The 20,492-nt window shown below is 44.2% G+C and overlaps 2 protein-coding genes across 7 annotated transcripts; one reads left to right on the top strand and one right to left on the bottom strand.

Moving 5' to 3' along the window:
- Positions 1 to 12: 12 nt before the first annotated feature.
- Positions 13 to 4,770, top strand: MRPS7 (mitochondrial ribosomal protein S7). The gene is made up of 5 exons (XM_083598306.1): positions 13 to 165; positions 1,496 to 1,687; positions 2,447 to 2,510; positions 3,052 to 3,219; positions 4,329 to 4,770. The coding sequence occupies exons 1-5, from the start codon at positions 89 to 91 to the stop codon at positions 4,548 to 4,550; spliced, it is 723 nt and encodes a 240-aa protein (XP_083454432.1). The 5' UTR covers positions 13 to 88; the 3' UTR covers positions 4,551 to 4,770.
- Positions 4,771 to 5,606: 836 nt separating this feature from the next.
- MIF4GD (MIF4G domain containing) lies at positions 5,607 to 17,799 on the bottom strand. 6 transcript variants are annotated; one of them, XM_083598316.1, is made up of 6 exons: positions 17,309 to 17,799; positions 12,497 to 12,632; positions 11,138 to 11,247; positions 9,720 to 9,875; positions 8,753 to 8,845; positions 5,607 to 8,058 (listed from the first exon to the last, which is right to left on the bottom strand). In XM_083598316.1, the coding sequence occupies exons 2-6, from the start codon at positions 12,576 to 12,578 to the stop codon at positions 7,831 to 7,833; spliced, it is 669 nt and encodes a 222-aa protein (XP_083454442.1). In that variant the 5' UTR covers positions 12,579 to 12,632; positions 17,309 to 17,799; the 3' UTR covers positions 5,607 to 7,830. The 6 variants fall into 6 exon arrangements, with proteins under 6 accessions (XP_083454442.1, XP_083454441.1, XP_083454443.1 ...); XM_083598315.1 differs by having other exon boundaries at positions 17,645 to 17,797; XM_083598317.1 differs by having other exon boundaries at positions 12,497 to 12,666; positions 17,645 to 17,791.
- Between the last annotated feature and the right edge of the window lie 2,693 nt (positions 17,800 to 20,492).

Here is a 20,492-nt window from a genome sequence, read left to right as displayed (position 1 = left end):
AGCCTGCCAGGCGTGCAAAGCAAAGCGACATTTTTTTCAGGCGGTAGGTTTGGACAGCCCTGGGTGGGGTCCTGGGGAGAGAAGCAAAATGGCTGCGTCCATGGTGGAGAAGCTCGGGGCAGCGAGGCAGCGGCTGTGCGGCTCCTGGAAGGTCTGGTTGCCCGGGTAAGAGAAACGGGGGACCGACGGGGTGGGAGAGGCTCCGGGAGAGCGGCTGGGAGGATTTGGATCGATCTTGTGGAATGCAGATTGCTCGTATCTGAGAACTGAGCTCGCACCCTGTTATCACTCCCTAGACTAGAGCATCCTGGGTTACCCTTGCTGCGCCTCCAATGAGTCGCAGTATTGGGGAGAGATTTCTCTAACAAATATGTCTAGTTGAGAGAATCAACTGCAATACGGAGCGGCAGAATAGAACGGCAGATAGCATGCCCTTTAAAAATACACCCGTGTTTATGGTCCACGCCTCCTAGGAGAACAAGAAATCTCATTTGAAAGAAAAGCTTTATAGAAACCAAGAGAATATTTGCATGTATTGACACTCTATGGCCGTTTAAAATGTGGCTCTTTTTTTGGGGGGTGTTATTGGGTTGTTTTTATTTTGATTATATATATATAGAGAGAGAGAGGGGGGGGGAGGGAGGGGGGGAGAGTTTTTTATGTTGATATTTTCTGTGAACCACCCTGAGACCTCCGGGTATAGGGTGGTATATAATTTTTTTTTTTTTTTAGGTCTTGTCTTTTATATAGCTCAGATCTGTTAATTCACAATACTGTTGAGTTTTCATTGTGAAAACAGCCCTCCCAAAGTTGACTTCTGTATTTTCAATTGGCATGTTTATGTGACTTGCTATCAGAAGAGTTGTTTGTGGTGGACCTGCCATGTCCCTCTTTAGGAAAGAAAGGGAATAATTTTGTACGTTATCCACATCTGCATACTAATATGATAGATGTTGGGATATGGGCGAGCACTGCAGGGTCTTTTGGACTGGAGTATGTGGGGCACATTATTCAAGCCAACAACATTGACTAGCACAAACCTGAATCATAGAATTGTAGAGTGGGAAGGAAATTTCTCATTTTGTCAGGACCTAGAATTCTGCTTAGCCCAAGATGCCACCAACGAACAAAACAAAAAACTGTATAATTTCCTTAGTGTAACACTCACTTAAGATATGTCAGATCAGTGTGAAATGTACCAATGAGAACTATCTTCCTCTTACTCCATACTAGCATTGTGACATGGAGTTTAATCTGTCAAAAACGTTCATAGAATGGGTTGAAAAAAGCTGCTTGTAACTACATTCTAGCTATCCTGACAATGAATATGAAACTGAACTGTCTGATCCTATGTAGAAGCAGGTGTATCTAAGCCCAATGGATTCGGGTTACAGAATTGGATATGGGAATAGGATTTGCATGCAGAATAGTTTCACTTCTTCAGATTGAAAATATTTGTGTAACATTCTTTTTCTGCTTTTCATATCCTTTGTAGGCTGACTCAGGTCAGATGGAGCCGATACAGTCCTGTTTATCTTGAACCAGAAGTGAACAAAGAAGTGTATCATAAACTTCCAGAACAAATATCAGATGAGGAAAAAGCCAAACTGGAACTCAAAAAAGTCAGACCTATAAAAGCCACCGCTTCCAATGTCACCAGCTCTGTATTCTATGATCCATTGATCAGGTTTGAATCCTGCCATATTTGACTGAATCTAGTCCTTTTGTCTATGTATATCACTTAACAAAGAAATCTAATTGATTTCATAGAGTAATGTAGTTGGCCAAAGTATATTGGATAGTTGAAATAGCCAGGGAGTACAGCATTGTTATCAAAATGTCCTAAAGTACTGGGGCTTAATGGGTAGTGATTTATTATAAAATAGACCAGTCTGGAATACTCCTGCTGGCTGCTGTTGGACACAGGATGCTAGGTCTGAACTGTGTTCTGACTTTGACGGTTCTTACTTTCTTTGCCAGTTAGGGCTATAGGCTGTTTGTACTGGTTTGCTTTCATCACCAAGTACCACCATGTGGGGAAGAAAGATTTGGCACCTTTGCCAGAGGGCACTGTGGGGAAGCAGAAACATAGATGTGCTGGGTTGAAGAACCACCCATTCCAGATGTCACTATCTGTTTCTGAATTGGGTGCTGCTGCCACCCATCAAGCAGCCACATGCCTGCATGATGCCCTGTTGTGATGTAGAAGTAAGGATATTGTGTAACAGCACTCAGTGGCAGAAGCCGCAAACTGCCACTGATCTCTTAATCTTCCTCTCTAGGAATGTGCCAGGTGGATCGAAGGCATATAATGAGAAACTGATACTTTCCCAAAAAAACCTCCATAAATGTTGGAATGCTTGGTCAGTGTAATGGCAAAGTTTCATTGCAGGGATCTTATGCTGTGGTGCTGATAACAGGAATGCCATTTGTTTTCTCATTACAGCAAATTCACTAGCATGATGATGAAGGGAGGAAATAAAATTTTGGCCCGAAACATCATAAATCAGGTAAGTTAACTTCTCAGGTTTCTGCTACTTTTCTCCCACTCCACCCCCACATTAATGTCAATGTGGCAAAGAGTATTCCCATTTTAAAGGCTATATATAGAAAGTCCCTTCCTTAGTCCTTTCATCCGTGTTCTCATTTTCTGCATCTCCACAGCTCTTGAATCTCCCTCCTGTTAGAGGCCTTGCAAACAGAATCTGTCACAGATTATATGTAACTTCTGTCATTCCTTATGGAAAGGGGAAGTGCTGTAGGTCTGCAGTTATTGTTGAAATTTGTTTTTCAGCCTTAAATTCAGACCAGGAACTTTCAGCTTTCTTTAAGGGCCCTTGGGTTAGTTGTAACATTTTTTAAAAATTGCAGAAAACGTCTGCTAGTGGCTCTGAGGCTTGAGAGTGTCTGGGCCAGATTTCTAGTAGTCATGAAGGAATTTTATTTATTTATAAATTGAACTCTTGACTGAAGGCAAGGGTAACATGCTGAGGTTGTGTCAATATTATTGCTAATGGAGTTTTTCACAAGTGGTTTTCCCCCTCAATTAAGACTTTAGAAGCAATCAAGAGGAAGCAGCTTGAGAAGTACCATAAAGCGGAAGAGAAGGAGAAAGAAAACATTGAGTGCAATCCATATACTATCTTCCACCAGGCACTGAGCAACTGCCAGCCGGTCATTGGGCTGATGACTGTCCAGAAAGGAGGCAAAAACTACCAGGTAAGCAAGAAACTATGGTGATATGATGATCTAGTGCAGGCGAGAGGAACCTTCGGCCTCCAGATGTTGTTCAACTCCAACTCCTATCATCCCTCATGATAGGCTATGCTTGTTGGGGTTGATGGAAGTTGTTCAGCAACATCTGGAGGGCAAAAAGGTTCCTCATGCTTAATCTAAAGCAGCCCTGGATTGTTGGCTTATCTTTTCCCCAAAGTAGAACCATTCCTATCATTAAGTATCCATAGCAGTCCACAGTTCCAGGGACTTCAACTTCCACCCATGTAGCCTCAGTTTCAGACTTTGCTCTGTTGCAGTTGGCAGTGAAACAATATAAACTTTATTACTTGCGCTGGTTTCATTTATTTTGATAGGAACATTCTATAGCATAATCAGCCCCTTGGTATTATGTGATCTCCAGCGACCTGTAATATCCTGCCTATACGTGAACTTGAAACTTCTTGAGAACATCAGGTTTTAGTTTGAAAAGCTTAAAAGGTTGCTGAAAAAATATTGGAAATGGGTTCTAAAAGGTTCAGCAACCAGAGGGTACAAGATAGGGACAGAAACCAATAAGCAGAGTGGAGTGTCCACCTCTAGGAGCTCACTTGCTGTGTTATGAAAGGACTATTGTTAACTATTTTATTTATTAACGCTAGGAGCAGGGAAGGTGCTTGCAGGATTTTCTGCCTCAAGTGCCACAATAACTTGATTGGCCTGGGGTACTATATAATTTGATTTTGTGGGGAGGGAACCTTTTGCTGCACTGCCTCAGGCAGCAAAATGCCTTAGATAGGCCAGCCCCACTGAGTGCCTTCAAACCATTTCTTGTTTTGCAATTTTTGCTCGCCAACTTGGCAGCCTTGATTTTCCCGCTGAAGTTGTTATCTAAAAATATCCAAAAGTTTTGCAAGTCAAATAAACACATTCAGGGTACTTAAGTGCTCCTAATTCTGTGCTAAATAAATTCTATTTATTTTAGATTTTATACCACCCTTCATCATAAGATCTCAGGGCGGCTCGCAGAACAGAATACAGGATAAAAACAGTATAAATTCGGTATAAAGTTATGTTAATCTCTGATGGGGTTTGTTTGTTTTTGCCTCTTGCAGGTCCCAACCCCTTTGTCAGACAACCGCCGACGCTTTTTAGCCATGAAGTGGCTGCTCAGGGAATGCAGGGAAAACAAACACAGGCGGACATTTATGCACCAAAAGCTTTCCGAAGAGCTTCTGGCTGCCTTCAGCAATGAAGGACCTATCATAAAGAAAAAGCATGAGTTGCACAAGATAGCAGAGTCTAACCGAGCCTTTGCTCACTACCGGTGGTGGTAGAGAATGGCAGCTGCAGCATGTGAGGTCTGAGACTTTGCTACAAGACAAGGAAGGGAAATATATCCCATATGCCTTCCTTTTCATAGCACCAGCCTGGAAGGGCGATAATCCGGTTTCTCAACTGGCTCTTTGAAAAAAGAAACAACCTGAAGAAAATCTTAGCCGAAATAAAATGCCTCATTTTTCTGACTTGCATAAATTATAAATCCTGTTTACTCCATTTTCAGGTGACCTTGTCAGTACTGGGTCCTGTGTATATGCATCTTGGTTTCTCTAGTCTCTTTTGAGACAGAGGGTTTTGTTCACAATACAGAATGACCTAGTTAGCATCAAAGCAGTCTTCAGGGGGATTGTAAAAGAGGTTACAATTCTGTACTCCTCAGCAGTGGCTTTTGGCAGCATGATAGGCTGAAGTAGAACCAGGCTGAAAATTAAGTTGTAAAAGATTGAAACTACATCCTGGTCTTCTCCCTGTATGTCTCGGGAATGGTCTTTCTCTACAGTGCCTTTGTGCCATTGGTTAGTCGACACTGGCATGTGAGAATGAACGAACAACTAGGTTAAAACTGATCTCACTTAAAGTGTGCTTAACTTCAATATGTGGTATGAATAGCTTTCCTTTGGCTTGATTCACACATGCCTATTCATCACATGTTTAAAAGTTTTATTTGCAGTATCTTACCTAAGATGGCCCATAGAATTATGTGAGCCATCATTTGATGTTGCAGACATCAAATAAGGAACATACACGAGAGAACAGCCCTTAGAGGAAGCCATTTCCAAAGAACAGCCTCTGTATACATCATAAAGCATCCTTGCAAATAAATTCACAAAAGTTAGCTCCCGCCCCCCCATTTTTTTTTTTACTAGCTCCCCTGACTCCATAATACATATTCTGACCTAGAAAAAAGAAAGCGAAAGAACCAACTTTGATAAAAACCTCTGCCAGGTCACCTAGAGACAATTCTTGTTTGCCATAAGCAACTAGACAAGTGATTATTTATAACTCTGCTATTAAACAGCTTTCTGTTTGATGGATGGCAATGAGAGACTATATGCATAAGTGTAAAATGTTTATTTTTAAAAGTTCCAAAGAGAACCAATCTTAACAAATGTACAATACTGTTGTTCAAAGTCGCTGTTGTATAAAAGTTACAAAATCAGTTTCTAGCTACATGTTCCCAAGGGAATAATTCTGCTGTGGAGTGAGGCTTTTGAACAGTGTTGGCTTCACACCTCCTGCAGGGAGAAGGCACTGCCTTTAGCTGTTAGCTACACCTGAGCTGGCCAGCAGTTGGGAAGAAAGGAGTAAGAGCATATTGGGGGCTGCAGGTTAGAAAGCAATTGAGCATCCTTCTGCTGCAGCTACGGAAGTATCAATATACTCATGAAAGCATCCTGTTAGAAAAGAAAGTGCTGGTTAAGTGTCAGGGTATGGACCCTAACATGCTGTTTCAAAATTATTAAGCAGCACACATGGAGCCAATAACTGGGCACCAATCTTTACTCTTGTGACTAAGCCACACCACAGTCATGAATTTGTCCCCTGACCTCAGGAGAGCATTGTGTACATAATAAGAGCCCTGTTGGATCAGATCACAATCCTATCCAGTCCAGAATTCTGTTCCCATGTGCGGCCAATTGGCTGCCTATGCAAAGCCCATAAGCAGGAAATGGATCATGATAGCACTCTCCCCTCTTGTATTCCTCTGCAACTGGTATTCAGAGGCAATAAATAGCCATCATGGCTAGTAACCACTGACAGCTTTACCATGAATGAGTCTAATCCCTTCTTAAATACATCCAGGTTGGCACATCTTTGGGTAGGGAATTCCATAATTTATGTACTGTGTGAAGGAAGCCTTCGTTTTGTCTGTCCTGCCTCTCATACCCTTTAGTTTCTTTGGGTGACCCTGGGTTGTAGTATTACGTAGCCTCTTTAAGAATCTAAAACCCTAAGCAAATTTAACAGGGCTGTTATTATGCAGCCTATAAGCAGAGAGAAAGACTGCCCCTCTCCCAATCCTAAATATATTTTCTTGGAAATAAGGCCCCTTGATTCTGATAGCATATACTTCCACGCTAAGTGAGACGCAATCAACCCAGCAAAGGCCTCCTGGGGTTGTCTTATTTCAGACTGCCGGTTGGGGGTGACATGACTTTATGCTCTTCTTCAAAAAACACCTTGCTTTTGGAATGCTAGCATGGCAAAGAGAAGGGTTCCAGCCTTGCCCTGCCATGCTACTTTGTGTGTTCAGGGAGGAGTAGTCTACCTGCATCAGGTAGCATTTTAAAGCAGTCCAGTTCTGAACCACCTATCAATGGGTGTTATACACCTAGATTGTCGCTTCCAGGTGTATTATTTTCCTATGACAAAGGAAAGGGAATAAAGCAGCCCCCATTTTTCAAATTGCACCATGGTTTGCGAGAACAACGCATACTGTTTTTAATACTAATCTGTCACAAAAGTATTTCCACCCCTGCGTGCATGCTTGTGCCTTTAAAAAAAAAACAAGGAGTAGGACAAAAAAAAAGAGAAAGTCTCTGTTGTAGGTTGTTAATAGAACTAGTACCTGAACGAGCCACCTTTCTTTGATTTCAGAACAGTGGTAAAGTTTCTGATATCCCTCGTGCCTCATAGTGACTGCATGTAAACAGAGAGCAAACGAGGCTCCTCAAAGCATCCAAAATGCGTTTACAAGGCAGGAAATTGAAATGCCATGCTTGGGCTTTGATTACAGAATCACCTTCTCAACCAAAGGGCAAACAGAACAGCTATGGAACAGAGCATAAAATAACAAACTGCCACATGCTGCATAGGGAGACAGATTCTTAGGCTTAGTGTGCTTTTGGAGTAAATAATGTTATCACCAGGCTGGTTTTAAACCATAGCCTTTTTTGTTTTAAGGCTGAATACATTAAAATTAGCATATACAAGTAAGCTCAGAAAGAACTACCCTGTGTCAAATGTCAGTCCAGCTTGCGGCAGTGATTAATACAGGTTCCTATTTAGTGCAACACGATGGGAGCGGCAGTGGCAGAATGCGACCCTTTTCTCCTCTCCCAGCTCCCCAATTTCAGCCAGCGCAAAAGATCTATTGAGGGAGCAAGTTATACATTCTATATACAAAAAGTGCTAGGGTTCGGGTGGAGGGGAGGGAAGTATTAAAAATAATTGCAGCTTTGTTGTTGTTATGTGAAGTTTGCTGGTGCAAAGGTTCAGAGTGGAAATTCAAACTCTGGCTTTGGGCAGCATGAGCCAGGGTGAGCAATGGGCTGCTCAGTCTGCGACCTCACTATAATAGTACTTCTGGGCTGCATCTGTCATTTTCCAGTCGGCAGCCCGGAACTCAATGATCTCAAGCAAGAGTAGCTGGGAAAGGGAGGTAAGGCCCTCCTGCAGGAGGAAACCGTCTCGCAGGAGGGAAAAAAGCTCATCCATCCTCTGGGTGTTCATCTTCTCAAGTTGTTCACCAATGCGGTGTAGCTGCAAGACCAGACAGTCCACCTTAATGGAAGGAAATGAAAATGCTTCTGTTAAGAATCGGAGTAGTTGGGTAAAGGGGGTGGGGTGGGGAGTGTGTGCTGCACAGAAATGTCTCATGTTGGCATCTTGGCACTAAATCAGAAGAGAAGGGAAAAAATAAAGTAGGCTGCTAAACCGAACCTTGGGCTGCTGTTTTTTTGTGATTTACTGCATTTTGGTTGTGTTCTTTAGATGTGCTTTTATTTCTTGTCTATGACTACTTTTGTTATATTTGTAATTAACTATTGTTTTCGTGCTGCAAGATGCCTTGAGCATGGTTTTAATTATGGAGAGGCAGCATGCAAATAAAATGATGGTTGGGTGGATGCAGTATTTTTTTCCTTAAAAAAAATCTTTAGGGGTACTCTCACTTTGACTCAAGGAAATCACCATTTTATCATTCAAATCGGGGGAAATATATTCAGTAAATGGACAAAAGTATAAAGATTCACAAAATGTTTAGGGGGATGTGCCCCCCCCCCGAAAAAAGCACTGGGTGGATGTGTGTAGAAACTAGCCTACTATACAAAGGGAAAATTTGCATTCATTGCTCCAGGCTGAAAAAAGATTCCCACCCCTGGCCTAAAAGTTGTCCACCTTCCAATCCTCTTTCCCAGGTGTGTTCTCACAGGACAGCAACCTGCTTTTGTCCCCACTGTGCCCTGAGAATACTCACCTCTTCCTCTTTCCGCAGGCTTTCTGGCTGCGCCAGTCGGAACAGGCAGTCGTAAACTGGGTTCACCAGTGCCATCATGGGCATGTTATTGACCTGTGAAATAGGCAGGGTGCACTTGTCAACTATCGCTCAGAATCATTACGGAATTGTTAGAGAGCCCCTCCCTGTGTTCGTGTCTTAAAAATCCCAGGAAGGTAGCTGTGGGTGCTAAGTGTCTTGAAACAAGAACAACCAAGAGCATCTGTGGCACCTTAAGAAAACTGTCACAAATGCACAGCCTAGAGCCCTTTTGCATCAGATGCATGATTCCTTGACATCCCATCAGATGTCAAGGAAATAAACAACTATCCGACTTTTAGAAGACATCTGAAGGCAACTCTGTTTAGGGAAGTTTTAAATGTTTGAAGTTTTATTCAGTTTTTTATGTTCTGTTGAAAGCCGCCCAGAGTGGCTGGGGAAGAAATAATATTATTATTAAAATTATTATAACAGGAAGGACCAAACTGCAAGGACCCCCATGGCAGGCTGCTTCTAAAAAGCTGTCCTGCTGCTACATCATGCTAGACCATGAACCTTTCGGACTGCAAGAAGAATTTCTGTACAAGTGACAAATGCAAATACCACCCAGTTGCACTCATTTGAATTAAGGCCTCCTGCGGCTGCCCCAGTCATTTCAGGTGAGTGCCCCAGATGTGGAATGCTTTTCTCACAGAGGTTGCCAGGCACTCACCTTTTCATCCTTTGGGTGCCAGGCAAATGCCTTTTTATTTCCCCCAAGTATTTTAGATGCACGTTTAATTCCGTTCAATGTTTTATGCTGCTTTTTTCAATCTTGCTGGATTGAATGGCAGCATTAAAACAAAAACAAAAAACAACCCTAAACACAATCACATTCCCTCATTATGAGAGCAGCACATGAACTAGCCCCAGGTCTGGATAATACACCAGTTCTGAAGTTTGGTCTTACCCTCAGGTAGTCAAAGATGTTACAGATAAAAGTGACATAGCAGATCCAGGCCTGGAGGGAGCGGGCTCGCAGTTCATCCCGGTCTTTATACTCCTGCTGAAGTCGGTTGAGGAGCCCCCGCCGAAAGACACTCTGGCCCACCTGTTTGCTCTCCGCCTGCGACAAAGGCAAAGAGGTGAAGCGCCAGAAGGATGCTGTGTGCAATCTCAGCTGTGGCAGCAGGCTGTCTGGGCTTATCTCTCTCTCTCTTTCTCTTCCTCTCTCATGCTTCAAAACACACCACCGTGCAGAAAAAGTTCTGGCACGATGAAGCAGGAGCCTATAGGTGCAAAAAAGTTCAGAGGGGAGGCAAAACTGAGACAGGTCACTAATGGGAGTTTTGCTCACCACGTCTGGTCTGGAGTTGAAGGGATAGATTCACCTTCTTGCCCTCTCACAGCTGGGCTGGGCACCCAAAATATTCAGCAGGGCAGGCCAAACCAAGCTCCATCTGCAGGAAAGGAAGCATGGCTGGTGGTAGAGCCAAAGTGAACAGCATGCACATCTAGAATGGCTTTTATGCAACCTACAGGCTCCTTCTGTATATCCCTAACAGATATATATATATACACACACATATATATGCTTATGTATGTGTGTGTATACACACATGCACACACACACATGCACAAGTTTTCCCGAAGCCTTTCCACTATGTTTTCTTGGGAAAGCTCCCCAGCCCTCTGGACTTGTAGAAAATTTTATTTCATGTTGGGTTCTTGCTTTAACAAAAAATCAATAATGATGCAGTAATGTCGCTTCCCTCTGATCTCACCCACCTACGTCTCATCCTTGCACCAACCATGCTGGAGATACAAAACAAGAAAAGCAAAAGAGAGGACAGGAACATCCAAACAAAAACTGGCTAGGAGGTGGTGAGATGCATTTTTTAAATCACTTGGAGCAATGTTGGCCTCCCCCTGCAAGACCACTTCGATCATCTGGAAATTTTACCAATGGCACCACACCCTACAAAGTATCACTGGGGGGTGATCCCAAAAGGGTGAATTTCTACTGCTGCCCCAACGTTTTTGAATACCTTCCCTCTGCCATATATGAAGCATCATCAATTATTCGCTTCAGATGTCTAGTAAAGATGTATCTTCTCATGCATGCTTTCACTGCTCTGTAAGATTGGATCCTTATATCTGGATTTCTGTTTTTATTGCATTGTTTTATTTTGTTTTTTGTTTATTTGTTTCTTATACATGGCTTAGTTTTTTTTTAAAATATTGTTTAGAAATACTTTTAAATAAAACAGCGTACATGAATAGTATGTTATTTATATGCAAATAAAATTTCCAGAATAGTTGCATATGGTGAACAGCTGTGCTGTGAAAACTACCAGTTTCCAAAACATGGCATGCTCATTCTCCCACCTGGATGATGGTGTAGCAGATGCGCCCGGCCTCTTTGCTGAACACAGAGTCTTTGAGGGACTGGTCCACAATTACGTTGGCAACCTTCTCCAGATCTACACTGCTGGGGTCTGTAAAAGAAGTGTAACACTATCAGTGCTGCCTCAAAACAAGCATACCTTTGCATCCTTCTGTATGTTTAAAATTGTACAATAATCGCTGGGTTCCTTCTTTTTTGCTGGATATTTTATTTATGGATCAAAACTGTCTCTGTAGGAATGGTGGTGTTTGCAAACCTTTCTGCATCACAAATCTTCTGGAAGGAAGAGTGATCTGCTATTCTGTTTTAAAGGCAGGAGAAATTTGAGGCCAAAAGGTGAGTGACATGCCTGAGCTGTGTCATATCTGCCCCCACAAATTTAATCCAGTTTCAAACTGCCTAAACCGTCACTGATCCCAACAAAGCAAACATTGGGACCCGTAGTTCCATAAACAGCTTAGTCATTCTAATGAAGTATTTTCAGCATTCTCATTATATTACATCCCTAGGATACTTTGGAAGAAACCGTGACCTCACAGGTAGGCAAAAAGGTGTCCTCCAGGTGTTGTTGGAATCTGGCTCCCATTAGTCCCACCTTGCATAGCCAAAGGTCAGGGATGGTGACGGGAAGCAACAGAAGTTGGAGAAGGCTGCTCTATAGCACTGCAAGTCAGGAGCCATCTAAGGACGATGGGCTGTCTCAATAGTAGAATCTTACATACATCAGTCCAGCTTCTTCTGCTGCTGCTTTCTCTGCTGCAGGCTAAATTGGGACAGCCATGCACATGCCTTATGAGAGTATAGCACTTTGCAGCTTACGTTACAAATCTACCTGAACTCACCTGTAGTCAAGAGTGCAGCAGCAAACATTATCTACCCAAATGTTTAAATCTGTTCTTATCAGTAACATCTGATGCACCATCTGTTTGAAGACTAGATATTAAAAGGACATACAGAGTTCTAATGTTATGGGAGGGGGAGAAAACCTTCTCTATCCACTTTCTCAACATAGTGCATAATTTTATCATGTCTCCTCTCACTTGTCTTTCCTTGTTTCCCCCCCTTATTCATTTAAAAAGTCCCAGGTGCTTCAAACGTGTCTCATAGGGGGAGCCGCACCATCCCCTTGATCATTTTGGCTCCCCTTTCCAAACCTTTTCTAAGCCTGAAGAAGATTTTAAGGAATGGGCAATTCATATCAGAGCACACACAACCCTTCACAATGTTGATAGGCCCAAACAGCTCCAAATCTAGCAGTGAATTATGCTTGATTCATGGCAATGGGGAGGAGGGACAGGGGGGGAAACAGGGAGGGGAGGGAGAAATGGAGAGATACTGACCTTTGAGGGCTGTTTTGAGTAGCTGCTGAATCTCTGTATCAAACGTGTGTATTTTATATTCTTCTTTGCCTGAGTCCCCCATCTCTTTCCCTCCTTCAGTGGCGACAGATCAGGGGAGCAGCTGAGTTAGTGGTAACTGCGGGGAGAGAAGCGATCAGGTACTGATTATCCCGGAAAGGGAAGGAGACGGTATTAGCCATGGCTTTTCAGATGCTCTCATTCTCCACTGAACAGGAAAATGGAACTGCCAGTTACACTGGAGTTCCTGAAATGAAACTACATTCCTCATAACAAAGAAAAAGTTGTTAAAATCTCCTCAGACAAGGATAGTACTTCTGCTTCCCTGCCTCACCCCCCACATTATCTCTGTTCTATCTACAAGGGTGTTGGAAATTTTTTTACTATTTCACCCACTTAAGATTTAAGGAGGGAACGCCTTTGTTTTTGGCCAAAAAATCCAGGCTTACCTGCCCACCCTGTTCAGTGCCAAACCAAATTTAACTGCCACATCGCCCCCTGAATACTGAATAGACAACAGGCCAAACGCATCATTGCTCACTCATCAGAATTCCGCAGCTGTGACATGTGTTTTCACTGCAATTGGGGAAAAGTGAGGTGACAAAACAAGGGATGCTTCCAGCGAAAACATATAGCACTCTGGGATCTATGCAAAAGGATGTGGGGTGGGAATGCAGAAGAGGAAACAACTGTGCTCCTTTCCCACTGGGTTCCCAGTTAGTTTCTGTCACTCCAAAGGTCTTTGGCTTTACTTCAAGTGGCTAGTCCTCTGCAACTCTTAGCCCTTGGTTATATCTCATAACTCCTCCTTGTTCTCAGTATTCAATCTCATCTGTCACTCACCCCTTCTGATGGGGATTGCCCATGCACAAAGCACAACAGGATCAGGGACACTATTTTAGTAGAGAGGAACACATACAGGTTAGTTAGTAGGTGTTAGGGACAAGATTAAGCATGTCCAAAGGCCTGCTCTTGCAAAACATTCATGACGATATGACAAGTGAGCAGAATTTTTAAAAAGCATTTGTTATGCATATTTTCTATAATTTAATAATAGCTATGTACATTTATGGTTATTTGTTTATTCCATATGTCTGCCACATTTTCTTCAAGGAGCTCAAGGCATACATGGTTGTCTCCCTCTTCAATTAATCCCACAATAATTCTTGGAGGTAGGTTGGTCTGAGAGGCAGTGACCAGCCCAAGGTTTTCGGGATCAAGTGGAGATTTGAATCCTGGCCTCCCAGGTCCTAGTCTGACATTTTACCCAGTCTTTCTCAACTTTGGGTCCCCAGATGTTGTTTGACTACAACTCCCATCATCCCTGACCACTGGTTCCGCTAACTAGGGATGATGGGCGTTGTAGTCCAACAACATATGGGGACCCAAGAGGTTGAGAAAGGCTGCTCTAATCACTTCACCACACTGGCTCTCGCAAGCCTATTTCCATACAGTTTTTCATACAATACTAACAAGACCCAACCTGAACTGCTGATATCAGATAGGATCAAGGGCTTTCTGGTTGGCGTTGCTATATTATTTTAGTAGTAGTAGTGATAGTAGCATTTAATCCTGCTCTTCAAAAAAAAAATTCCCAGGGTGGCTTACAAAGTAAACAACAGCAACAACATAATAAAGCAATAAAAACCACTCATCACATGATACAAACAGTAGAAACAAAAAGAAGAAATAAAAACTTCTAAAAAAAAGGTAAAGCAGATTAAAGCAGATATGAGGAAAGAAGAAGAAGAAGAATTAATTTCAACCCCGCCCATCTGGCTGGGTTTCCCCAGCCACTCTAGGTGGCTTCCAACAAAATATTAAAAATACAATAAAACCAGACATTAAAAACTTCCCTAAACAGGACTGCCTTCGTATGTCTTCTACAAGTCAGATAGATGTTTATTTCCTTGACATCTGATGGGAGGGCATTCCACAGGGCGGATGCCACAACCGAGAAGGCCCTCTGCCTGGTTCCCTGTAATCTCACATCTCGCAGTGAGGGAACTACCAGAAGGCCCTCGGAGCTGGACCTCAGTGTCCGGGATGAACGATGGGGGTGGAAACGCTCCTTCAGGTATACTGGGCCAAGGCCATTTAGGACTTTAAACACTTTGAATTGTGCTCGGAAATGTACTGGGAGCCAATGTAGGTCTTTCAGAACTGGTGTAATATGGTCTCAGTGGCCGCTCCCAGTCACCAGTCTAGCTGCCGCATTCTGGATTCATTGTAGTTTCCGGGTCACCTTCAAAGGTAGCCCCATGTAGAGTGCGTTGCAGTAGTCCAAGCGGGAGATAACCAGAGCATGCACCACTCTGGTGAGACAGTCCGCAGGCAGGTAGGAAACCCAGCCAGATATAAATAATAAATTGTTGTTGTTGTTATCATCAGCCTGCGTACCCGATGGAGCTGGTAAACAGCTGCCCTGGACAAAGAATTGACCTGCGCCTCCGTGGACAGCTGGGAGTCCAATTGACTCCCAGGCTGCACACCTGCTCCTTCAGGGGCACAGTTACCTCATTCAGAACCAGGAAGTCCTCCACCCCTGCCCACCCTCTGTCCTCCCAAAATAGTACTTTTGTCTTGTCAGAATTCAACCTCAATCTGTTAGCCATCCATCCTCCAACCGCCTCCATTGGGAAGGAGCTTTCCATAACCTGGGCACCATCACTAAGGTCTTCTCCCCAATAGCCACTGGCTGTACCCCCAATGCCAGGGGGCATCCAAATAATGGCCTCTCTTGCATTATCTGTAGGCACATGTGGAGGCAGGCGGTCCTTCAAACTGGGAAGGACTTTAAATGTCAAAATGAACACTCTGAATTGAGCTGTAAATGGACCGGGAGCTTGTGCTAATCGATGAAGCACCAGCATGATGTGATTAAAACTGGCCCTGGTCCCAGTTAGCCATCTAGCAGTAAGTATCAGAATGCGTATCACACTGCAGCAGTCTAATCTGAAGGTTAACAGAGCACAGATTCCTCCCTCAAGGTAGGGTCACAGCTGGCGCAGTCACCCAATCTGACAAAAGGCATTCTCAGGCTCAGAAACAACCAGGGATAAAGGCGGCCCCAGACTTTGAAATAGCTATAGTAATGTTATCAGCATAGTGCAGGCACACCTTTTCTACTAAAGGACAACAACAAAGGGATTTGTCCCTTTGGCATACGTACAGTAATTCAGAGCCAGTTCCTTTGATATGCCTGCAAGTGACTTCTCGAACAAAATCCCTGTGTACATTTACTCACATAACTTCAGAGGGACTAAATCCTGCACCCCTTCGGCTCTGGGAACATGTTACAACTTTATAATTCACAGAAGGGGATCAGTACAGCTTCACTGTGACAATGTTCACATATAAAGGTTGCTTTTGTGAACTATAGCTTTTGTTCTCTTTTCTGATAGTCAGCTGCAAGTGTATAATGTCAGAATGCACTTTAGATGTGACCTGGCTACAGATATGGATACTCCTGAAATGTAAAGTCACGGTATGAGAGACCAAGTGGGGGATAGCAACTACTACTACTACTACTATTAAATTTCTATTTCTATACTGTTGTTAAACCATGCTTGGGTTCCAGACTACTCCCATAATACTCGTGTTTCTGCACATACCAGATCTGCCACACAAACATCTCTGTGCTTAGTTCATGGCAGTTATTACATACAGAAGATAAACATTATCAGTGCTGCAAAGTTAATGATTTCTGTGCACAACAACTTGCCATCAACCATATGCAAACTCTCCTGAGTTTACGTAGGTGCTGATTTGGCCACAAGGCCCCCTAGTTCAGTGAGAAAGCCCAGGAATAAATATCCAGGGGGGGGGAGGAGGGGGGGGAAAGATCTTAGCGAGCAAGGACTAGGATATATTATCATACCAGCCTTTCTCAAAGTCATTCCCTCCAGATGATTTGGACTACAACTCCCATGCTTCCTGTATGCTAACTGCAATGCTAACTGGGGCTGAGTTGTAGTCCAAAACACCTGGAAGGCACCACATTGGAGAAGACTGGAACAGACCATGCTGGGAGAGGTAGTATAATGATCTGACTCAATATAAGGCACCTTCGTAGACATTATCTCAGCAAAGGTCTGGCGGGCAGTTATCCTGGATTACAGAGATTACAAATTAGATTGTTGTTTGGCCTTGCCATTTTTGTCAGTTGTGGCAATTTCAATGGGATGTATTAAAAAAAATATGACAAGGAGATTCAAACCATGATCCCTTCCAAAGGCATACATAAGTCAGAATGGGCTTGTTCATACTACAGCTGGCCAAAAACTCCTTTGTGAGTCAATACACTGAAAGGATTGCCAAGATTAGACGGGCGAGCATGGGCTTGCCAGGTCACATTCCCTTCTACATTGCTGGAAGAGTTACATGCACAGCCCAACTGTGTGCACAGATTTTACAGGGGCCAAAGATGTAAACCAGTCTAGGGACGGGAAGGGGACATATTTTGGGCACAACTTGCTGAAGACAAAGTTGTCTGACTATGTGCCACAACTACCTTTCAGCCTAACCTATCTCACAGAGGTTGTGTGAGAATAAAATGAAAATTGGGGGAGGAAACCTATGTACGCCACTTTGAGCTCCCTGGAGGAAAAGTGGGATATAAACAGAATAAGAATAAGAATAAGCATCTGAACTTGAACAGAGAAGGATCGCTTGTAAAATCCAGAAAGCCCAAGTCAGGAAGGCAGATGGGAGAGAAAATGCTCCACGCCCGTTAAGAAGCGGGCGTTTCTTTCTGAAACGAACAAGGAAGAGAGATTTTCAAACGTCACCAACCTGCTTTGTTTGGGGTTTTTTATGCCTCCACTTTCAGGACTGGAGTGAGGTGCATCTTTACGAGGGAACAGCAGCCCGCCCAGCCCAGCCCAGCCAGCTAGTCAGCCCGCCCTCACCCTAATTCTTTTTGGTTTCTGGTTCGGGTCGGTGGAGGTAGATCAGGAAAAAGCCCACAGCCATGAAGAACAGCAGCAGGAGCAGGAAAGGCAGCAACTCAAGCATGGAGTGCAAATGCAGAATGGGCATCCTGCACCAATTCGACCCGCCACCAGCAAAATAAAAACAATAATATATTTTTTTTAAAAAAATTGCCCAGCTGCTGCTGCTCTCCCTTACTTTTCACCCGCTTTTGGTGTCAGGCGGAGACTCCTGGAAGACGAATTCTTTCCATTGCTTGCAAACCCGGAGGGTTTCCTCTTAGGTCATTTCCTAGCAGGCTGAGCCAAGCGGGAGGAGAGTTTGTGATCGGGAGGCGGCGGAGGCAGCGCCACCTGCTGGAAGGTTCTGAGCAGGGCTTGGAGGGAATCCTCCTGCCTGGGTGGTGAGGCGTTGTTTTTTTTAAATTAGTTTTTTTTTAATAAAGATTTTCCTGCATTAACAAATAAACAGGGGAAAGCACGTGTCCTTTCAAGTTTCACAGTTCGTTTACATGCCGTGTTGTATTTGTCGTTTCACGTGGAACCTGAGAAGCCCGCCAAGCAGGTGCAAAGCAGGTGTGAGGGACAGAGCCAGACGCAGAAATTAAATGGTGGCTCAGAGAGGGCAGAGCCAAATGCCTATTGCACCTCACGAGCCACGCATCGGTCTGACACTGTCACTGACCCTGTACACGTACACACACACACACACACACACACACACACACGTTATTAAAGGCGCACTCCTGAACGTATTTGGTTTTAAGCAGCTCCCTTGTGAATATGCCTGAATATTGGAGCCCTCCTCAGGCCCTTCTCTATTGTTCCCGCCTTTTGGAAGTGAGGAGCTTGTTATGCATTTTGTGTTTTTGACTTGTATTTTTATGCTGTGAACCGCCCTGAAAGCTACGGATGAAGGGCGGTATACAAATTTAATAAATGACAATGATAACAAAGCAACAATTTCCAGCAGCAACACCCCATTGGTGGGGGCTCCTTTTACACAGAGGTGTTTGCCTATGGTCGGCTCTGCTTAATTGTAGGTGCTCCAGTCAAGGCTTTATACAGGCTTTCTGCCAGGACTTGAATGGATGAGCAGAAATGCAAGGAAGCAGATCTTGTCTGGATATTAGAAAATATCCTAATAAGGGGGAGGTTGCAGCTGCTAGGCACACCCCAAAATGCAAGTGGGCCTAATGGCCACATCCCCCAATAGTCAAGCATTAGGATAAAGCAGTGGTTTTCAACCAGTGTGCCATGGCACCCTGGGGTGCCTTGAATGATGGTCGGGGGGGGGGGCACAGGGCAACACTGGCCTCTGTCCCTCTTTCCTTCATTCCATCCTCTGATGCCCTCTCAGGTTTTTGCCTCCCAAAGGCTTGCACAGCTGTTTGTTGCAGAAGCCCTGGCTACAAGCTCTGCAGGCGAATGGTGCCTCTGGTGCTGGCCATGGGGTGCTGGTTGCCAGGAGCTGAGGCGGCCTCGGAGTAAGCAAGCAAGCGGGCGAGGAGCCCAGCCAGCCAGTTTGCCAGCCCTTGCTGTTGGGAATGGACAGACAAGTGAGAGGCTGGGCAGACAGGCCTTTCTTGTTCTTGCTGTGTGCAAGGTCTGACTGTGATCCGAGTGCCTGGCACCAAAGGGGAGCCTTTCTGCCATGCAGGCCTAACGGTGCCCGTTGCCTTCCAAGATGGTAGCCTTACGTTCACCTTTGGCCAGTCTCCATTGGGCATCCTCTTCCCAGACCCCTCTGGGGCGGTATAAGGAGGAACCTCTCATTGGGGTGGGGTAGCTCAGAGACCAGGGGCGGCTGCCCAGAAGACTCCCAAGGAGAGGGGAGAGGAGAGGAGGCTGAGGGAACACTCCACAAGGGAGAGTGTTTGAAAAGGGGTGAGGGGCTGCCGGCTAGGGGTGACATAACTGGGCTCCTGAGCCCCACACGGGTGCCGCAAAAAGAACGTAGTCGGTCAAGGGAGCGGTGGACTCCAAAAGGTTGAAAATCTCTGGGTTATAGGATTGCTCAGAAGACCCACTATGGATGTGTATCTACCGCAGTGCAGGCACAAGGCCTGTTCATATGCTTGTTCAGCTGCTAAAGAGGCATGACCGCTGGGAATTATTTATTTATACATACATACATACATACATACATACATACATACATACATACATACCCCGTCCATCTGGCTGGGTTTCCCCAACTACTCTGGGCGGCTTCCAACAGAATATTAAAATACAATTAGCATGGGGTACAGAACCGGCAAGTGCAGTCCTATTCCCTCTTCATTCAGGGTACAAAACAATATTGACAGATCAATACCAAAAGTGTGGTGTTAGTGGGAATATTCCGCTGATCACATAGTTAATCACAGAATTGTAGAGTTGGAAGGGACCTGAAGAGTCATCTGATCCACTCCACTGCAATGCAGGAACCACAGCTGAGCTAATGTACGTATGTCAAGCTATCAGTAAGCATTATTTATTCATTTACTGAATTTATATCCCACCTTTTCTCCAAGGAGCATAAGGTGGTGTACATGGTTCTCCCCCCCTTCATTTAATCCCCACAACAACCCTGTGAGGTAGGTTAGGCTGAGAGGCAGTGACTGGCCCACGGTTACCCAGTGAACTTTATGGATGAATAGAGATTTGAACCATCGTCTCCCAGGTCCTGGTCTGATTGTTTCCCTGAGCCCAAGCTCCTATTCAACAAAGCTGTCACCTGTGCATGTGCAACTGCTGTCCCAAAGGTACACACCTCAGCTTAACCATGCCTTCCATTTTCAAATATGACGGAAGCTGCTTTGAGGGAAAGTGCATGAAACAGGAGTATTTCCCAGGAAACTACAGAATACCTACGGATTGTGTGTAACGTAATGTGTACTCGGTTTCAAACACCTATGGTGGGAGCACACAAGAGTAAGCAGTAATGCATACACAAGACTAGGGCACTGGTAACTCTAGGGAGCAACTGGACATCAAAATTCCTATATCCAGAGACAATGATGTTGCTTTTGAAGATGAAATACTGGAGAAGGGTAGGATGGATA

Source organism: Podarcis filfolensis (genome assembly GCF_964270895.1).
Source record: "Podarcis filfolensis genome assembly, chromosome: 2".
Classification (NCBI taxonomy): Eukaryota; Metazoa; Chordata; class Lepidosauria; order Squamata; family Lacertidae; genus Podarcis; species Podarcis filfolensis.
This window is presented reverse-complemented; position numbering and strand designations above follow the sequence as displayed.